Below are 7,190 nucleotides of genomic sequence, written 5' to 3'. Positions count from 1 at the left end.
ACTGGTAAACTTCGGAAAATGGCGAGAGATTACCAGAAAGATACATCTGTAATATAACTTGAAGTTGTCTCTTGTAAAAACTCATTATTAATGTTACTAAATTTGCAAATGCAAACAAGGAAGCCATATTAGCGGGTTCTCGGGATACGGGATCTTTCATTTATTTATTTTTTGGAATGAGACTTTATTTAAATCCCACAGTTTTACTTCCTTCCTTAACTACGTTCATCCAAAAATTACAAGATCAGCCTTAAATCATCCGAAAAACTTATTACAGATCACAGTTCAACAACTTATCATCCTGGGCCAGTTGTTCAAAAGCCGATTAATGCTAATCTCAGGTTAAAAATGAACAAACGAGTTTTATTCTCTACTCCCAAATGCTGTTCAAGGCTGATATTCCGTGTAACTTTACATTAGAAGCAGTCAATAAGCAAAGGAAACTTTCACCAAAAAGTTGAAAACATGAAACAAAAGTTTACGCTAATCCTGGATTAAGGTAATCGGGTTTCGAACAACCGGGCCATGAATTCCGGTTCCGTAATCCTAGTTTAGTTTCTTGCAAACTGTTTAAATCTGCCGTGGCGAAGACAAGAAGACAACATGTGAACTCCATTTCTCAGAATGCTCAAAAATGTAAAATTCCGTAATTGCGCGTTCTATAGTCCAGTTCAAAGTTCTAGTTTTACAATTCCATAATCTTGATTTCAGTATAATTGTAACTTGGTACCAAACGTTTCACAATAACTTGAAATCTCGTCAAGGAAAAAGCTTAAATCCAGTAGTCCAGTCTGGGTTGAAATCGCCAAAACTCTTTCAATTATCGATTCAAAACTCAACAAAAGCTACAAGTAGTAAATAGTTCTCACAAACTACAAAAGTTCGTCATGATTCTACACTCGAGCTGAGCAAAAAACTATCAAACACGAAAACAAAAAACCCTAGTGATCGCTTCTCGAGAAAACATTGTCTAGTTACTGCACTACCACACGTACGCAATGCGCTCCTACTTTAAAAAATATCGCGTATCTCCTCAGTTCCCCACCCAGCCAGAAATCCCATATCTCCACTATGTTTTTTACCCAAGTTTTCCCGTGTCCTGATCGCTTTTCGGCCTTTTGGCTAAGTAAGGTTGTTTGAGAAAAACAACCGACACTGTTCTGGCACAGAGGGTAGGGTAATGCCCGTTGTTTACCACTGAGGGGGGATGATGAAGATTCGGTCTGATCGACACATAACTAACAACTGTGGTACACGATATTGTTTTGGTATCGTAAATCATTACAGTGTCATGGTAGATATGTTTGGTAGATACCCCCTGAGAAGACATGTGGTTCAGTAAAGTACTTAACGCAGAACGATTGAAGAAAATAAAAGCAAATCGAGAAACATTTAGCTTCAAGGCTGACAAGTTGATCATTTACAACTTCTTTTTCACCACAAGCTTAAGCGTGTACTCTGAGCTTCTGACAGCTTTCCAAAACCAATTTGCATTGAAGTCAATCCTTTTCCGGCGGGGTTAGTACCTGGATGGGAGACGTCAGGGATGCAACTTGCTGTCAGGAACATACGACCAAAAATTCTATTTTAATGCCCAAAAATACGAACTAAGCAAGGTACAGATTTTGTTAGCCTGCCTTACATGTATGCAAAACAAATATTGACGCAAAAGTAAATAAACAATGATATGTAGTTTTTAAGGAGAGCAGAAGGAACTTTTAGGAAGTGTCGATCGAGAATAAGACAATTTGCGAGATGAAGACATCATAAATTTTGTGCCACGAATATAATACAAGTTACCATCAGCGAAAAACATTTCGGGAGATTTTTGTACGTTCAATCTGCGTACTTTTGGTCGTACAAGTAAAATCACAAAATCGAAAGTGACATCGATTTTAGCGGCCGCCTGTGATCAAGTTACCTTGCGTGTTTAATATTGACAACTCACGAAACAAAGGATGCATCTGTGACAAAATGACGGCAAGACACCGGGTTTTTGTTAGTTTACTTTTTTTCTTTCAAGTTTTAATAAAGTTCGACAAGAAACATGTGCGAATTTAACACAAAGATCTCAATCGTTGATGTTAGCCCAGGTGTCAGCTGAAGTTAAGCTCCTCCGAATGAGGTTAGTACTTGGATGGGGGACAGCTGCGAAGTCCCCGTTACGGACATCAGTAATTCGTTTTTTTAAAACTTGATTTCATTTTTTATTTTGTTTGGCCGTTGAAAGCTATTTTCTTATTTTCTTTCTACGTCAAAACGGCTGAACAAACCGGTTCCCAAGAAATATTAGAGTATTCGTGCTATATATGTGCAAAATATTCGTTCTGTGCAAAATACCGTAATGTTCACAGCGGAACACACAAGTATAACTACGAAGCAAGATCTAGAAATAACGTAGAAAATTCTTACTGATACTGATAGAAAAAACTCGAATGCAGAAAAGTGACGAATGTACGATCTTCCAATTACTAACAAAAATTCTAGAATTTTCCGCGGTTCAGTGGAACAGGCCCCCCTGCACTGAAATTTCTGTTAGGTGACCGTTTGCTGTTTGCCGTACACGTCGATCGCAGTGTCATTAACTGAAGCTCCGTTTTTGACCACAGTACTAATAAAAAGTTTAAGATCTAAGACGAAAACGTCCCGTCAAAATGTAATTTGCACAACGCTAAGTCTTTCGTCATAATTTCATCTCTTTTATTTACGTCGTACAATATGAGCAAAGTATCCTGAAAATAAATTGACTACAAGCGATTCAGGTCAGAGCAAAAATAGCGGAGAATAAAAGGTTCACATTTGTATACTCTCGCTTTCGTCAGAACCACAAACAGTTTGGCGATTTCAGGTCGTTGTTATACCGACTGACCGCACACCATAAGCGCTAAAATACGTGCTGCACGATTATTTCTCCTCATTTGGCAAATCATATTACTGTTTGTGGAGTTTTCGTCAACGTCGCCGTTGTAGATCTTAAAGTCCATACACTATTAAGTCTATTAATGACAGAGTCCTTACTATCGGGTGAGTGAGTTCTTTTCGTTTCATACGAGAACACAGTGTGATGCCTAAGCAGGTTCACTGACAATAAAAATTAAAGAAAAAGAACAATCACAAACCAAAAGTTACGTTTTACAGTGCTCTTTACCATAAAGCCCTTTTTCAAAAAACTATCCGCGTGAAAATTCAGTCTTCTGTCAGAAAAAGTCGTGTTAAAATAGACCCATAACCAGTTGACATGTCCGTTTGAGAAGCCAAAGCTGGGAAGAACTATCAATGTTCAGAATCTAAAGATTATAGAAGACGACGCGGAACAGACACAGCACATTTTAACCGCAAGTACGAGACTGTTCCAGCTTCTGGTACTTCCCGTGACGAGCAAGCCTTGATTGCAAATTAAATTTTAAAAAAACCCTTCAAGAAAGCGCTTCCCAAGTCGTTATAACCTTAATTTAAGCTACAAGGATAACGACAAAAACGAAAACCGTCGCCTCGTGACAGGAAAACTGCTGACGGAGATCATTTTCCGATAGCAATTTAATGAAAGGCATTGTAAGCACTTGCAATGGTCATCGCTGTTATGAATACCACTTTAGCAGCGGCCAAATAAAAGCTTGAAAAATTCAGCAGCCTTGCACAGCACTTGTACCCGCAGAGGTCATAGGTTCATGGCGCTACTTTCCGCTAAAGTAGCGCTCCTAACAACGATCACTATTTCAAGTGTTATCACTCTCTCCGCAGTTGAAATATATAACTTTTATGTCTTTTGTTCATCATGAAACCCATTCCCTCCGTCCAGGGGCCCGTTTCTCGAAACTAACTTCCAAAACTTTTGGTTGTCACAATTAAAAAGGCAGAGGTTTCAGGTCGTTAATTCTCATAACCATTTTTTCTTAACAGGCAGATGGCAGTTTTACAAAGAGCCTTTAGGTCCCGAAATGTTATCGGCGGGAATTTCGAGAAACGGACCTAGGGTAAAACGGTTGACATTGTTACAATCACCGAAGACGGAGAAACATAAGAAAGTCTTGAAGCTAATACGCTTTCTGGGTCGACTGTCTGAGTTATTATTTGCTAAGTGCGGTGGAATTGTGTTCGGGACTCGGGCCTCGGGATTCGGAAAACACCCAAGACAAATCCAGCCAGGGCATGCGCATGGAGAACCAATTTCGTCGTCTTACCTAGCGCCCTTATTATTTTAAAGAAAGGTTGCTATCGAGTAAATTAAACTATTATAAATAGGTGATAACCTTATTACTGCCTTGAATTTCACCGGTGCGTGACAGTTTTGGGATTCTTGGTACCTCGGAAAACTCAACGTCACTGGTTGCGGATGTCGCTGATCCTTGCTGGGAATAGCTGCTTTCCGAAGGATGTAACTTTTGTCGGTATTCTCCGGCGACAGGGCTCCGACGGAAGGTGTGGTTAGAAATTTGGCTCTTCATGTAAAGCACCGTATTTTTCTCAGGATGCAAGAGGATGATGTACATCTTAGGCACAAAGATGCACACAAGCAGACCAGTTGCCGAAATGATTGAAGACGAGCCAGACACCACAACAGTGTATTTCCCGCGAATCGTCAAAGCAACTGGATAGAATGTCAGCCACGATATGACCAGCACATAGAGCGCAAACGCAATGAATTTGCCTTCGTTGAAATTGTGTGGAAGTTTCCTGGATTTGAACGCAAAGTAAACGCAGACAAACGACATGGTGACCAAAATGGCAACAAGCAGATAACGGCAGAGGCTTCCCGCAAGCGTAGACGTGATCTTACATCCGAGATAGTAAGATGTTCTCACGGATTTGTCTATTTCTGGGTGCGGAGGATCCAAAAGAAACCAGATAATGAGAACAAAAATATCCAAGCCCACAATACCGACAATGATAAGAATATGTTTGCGCTTCTCGATGAAACCGGCTTTGGTGAGTGCAGATCGCGGAGCGCGATGTTCAAACAAATGCACAACACGCTTTGTCTTGACCCCAAGGACAACGACGGAAATGGTGTAAAAGATGTAAAGCCACGCTTCTGATACTGGGCAGATGATAGCGTTGGGTTCTGCTAAGTTTATCAGGGCCCACAGATAGGTCATGGCAATGCTAAAGAGAAATAGGTAACTGAGTTCTCGATTGGAGGCTTTCACAATTGGTGTGTTGTTTTTCCATATAAACACACCACCAACAAGTACTGTAACGAGCACACCCAGGCAGGCAATAAAGGTAATAATTATCCCTACGGGGTCGTCCCAGTGAATGCGCTCCAGGGGTACTGTGATGCATTTTGTGCGTTCCTCGTTTGAGATGTGATCCACGGGACATTTAGTGCAATTCATGGCCCCATAGACGCTCGAAACTGTGTCCTGAGAACATTTGATGCATTGCCAACAACAGTTTATCTCTTCCGTCTGTCGGTATCCCGGCTTACACGTTTCACTGCAAACCGATCGCGGGATTCTACTCGTTACCCCGTCGTTCCAAACAATGGCACTTGAGTTGAAGTTGAGCCTCTGTGCTTCCCAATTCCCTACCGTCTCTACGCGGCCTCCGGTGTCTTTATCCACTCGGTAGTTTATGATACTATAAGTAGCTAGGGAGTCGCCGTTTTTATCAAAAAAGACGTTCGACGTTTCAGTCGTGAAGTTGACTTTCTTCAAATATTCCAAGACATCTTTAGGCTCAACGTAAGGTCTCGTTCGCGGGCAATGGCTCATTGGAGGGGATTTACATTTGAAAATGGCGTCTAACGCATGTGCGATTGCGTACACAGCGTTGATAACATAGGTAGTTTTACTGTCATACAGGCTCTTATCAAAAATGTCCTCCGTGACTCTCAGGCTGTCGGAGCAACGCTTCTTGCTACCGGAGGGAGTAACAGTGAAACTGCAATTATATTGGTTTTCCCAAAATACCCTCCACCAAGGGTTAGACCTGTAGAGGGATGTGCGTGACAACAGATATTGCTTATATGAAAGGACTGTAAGTTCAGTAAAAACAACCCCCAACATTCCCTTGAGGACTGGCCGAAGCTCTTTCTTGTGGATAACAGCGTCGTGATTTCCCCAGGCTTCACTAGCAATCCATATTTTTCCTTTCAGGCCCTGTTTTAAAGCTTCTCTTAGCACACTCAGGGCTGAGGTGCTATCACAATACAAGATAATCACGCCCACATTTTCCAATAGTTTAAGCTCCTCGATTATCTTTCGAATCTTGGCCATTTTCTCGTCATTCATGGGGAAGAAATTGTCGTAAGCGATGCAGATTCTTTCGAGTTTGGAATGTTTGCGGAAGAATTCTATCCCCGATCTACCGTAGGCATCGTCAGCGGCTATGGCAGCCACGTAAGTCCAATTAAAATATCGGGCAATATCCGACATCACTTTGGATTGAAAGCGATCCGGGGGCACGGTGCGAAAAAACGATGGATATGCACTGCTACTGAGTTCGTCGCTTGTAGCGGCATAGCTGATAAGTGGTATATCCTCAACTTCTAACAAATTGGACACCAGAATCGATGATCTCGACGTTCCAGTTCCTACAACCGCAACGACCGGGGCCAGCTGACCCGAAGGCAAAATGCTGCACTTCTCGTTTAGTTGTGGACTGCTGAATGCAAATTTGTGAACATTTACGTAATCCAAAGTGGAGTTCATAGCGCGACGATTTATGAGGTTTGTATCCGAGATATCATATCCGAGCGTAACGTTAGGCAAAAGGGTTGTGTCGTTGTTGATTTGTTCAATTGCAAAGATCATAGCTTCAGCCATAGAGTAGAATTTATCCAAACCACGAAATATCAACATCATCAGCGTTAGAAGTTGTGTTAACACCACTACCAATTTTTGAAACCCCTTGGGGAGAGCTCGGCTAATTTTCTCCCTGTAAGATTATGGCTTGATGCCTACAAATTAATGAGAGCACAGCACTGATTTACCAGAGGCTGGTTGCTTCTTTGTTTCCTTCTCGAAAGTGAAGTTGCTTGCGGAAGTTTTGAACTTTTTGTCGTGCACGTACACAAATATTGACAAATGTAAGATCGATGCTCCACGCGTGTGAAAATGCACGAGATCCAAATAAGGAAAATTTTTAACCTTAAAAAAGCCCTAGCTCTGAATCAGAGTTAATGAACGTCTGAAATAACCTAATGGATTGGACTGACGGCGTCTTTTTGCTGTTTAAAAAAATTTGAA

General features: G+C 41.4%; 1 protein-coding gene across 1 annotated transcript; it reads right to left on the bottom strand.

Annotated features, from left to right (window-relative positions):
• Positions 1–3,633: 3,633 nt before the first annotated feature.
• LOC138052700 (extracellular calcium-sensing receptor-like) lies at positions 3,634–6,907 on the bottom strand. Its single transcript, XM_068899255.1, has one exon. The coding sequence runs from the start codon at positions 6,804–6,806 to the stop codon at positions 4,233–4,235; it is 2,574 nt and encodes an 857-aa protein (XP_068755356.1). The 5' UTR covers positions 6,807–6,907; the 3' UTR covers positions 3,634–4,232.
• Positions 6,908–7,190: the final 283 nt, after the last annotated feature.

The sequence above is a fragment of the Montipora capricornis genome, chromosome 6, assembly GCF_036669925.1.
Source record: "Montipora capricornis isolate CH-2021 chromosome 6, ASM3666992v2, whole genome shotgun sequence".
NCBI classification, from domain to species: domain Eukaryota; kingdom Metazoa; phylum Cnidaria; class Anthozoa; order Scleractinia; family Acroporidae; genus Montipora; species Montipora capricornis.
Note: the sequence above shows the minus strand (reverse complement) of the source record. Positions and strands in the feature narration are given on the sequence as shown.

Bases quoted from the DNA above. Each gene is read 5' to 3' on its own strand.
- LOC138052700 (XM_068899255.1), bottom strand. From the start codon at position 6,806: ATGATGTTGATATTTCGTGGTTTGGATAAATTCTACTCTATGGCTGAA.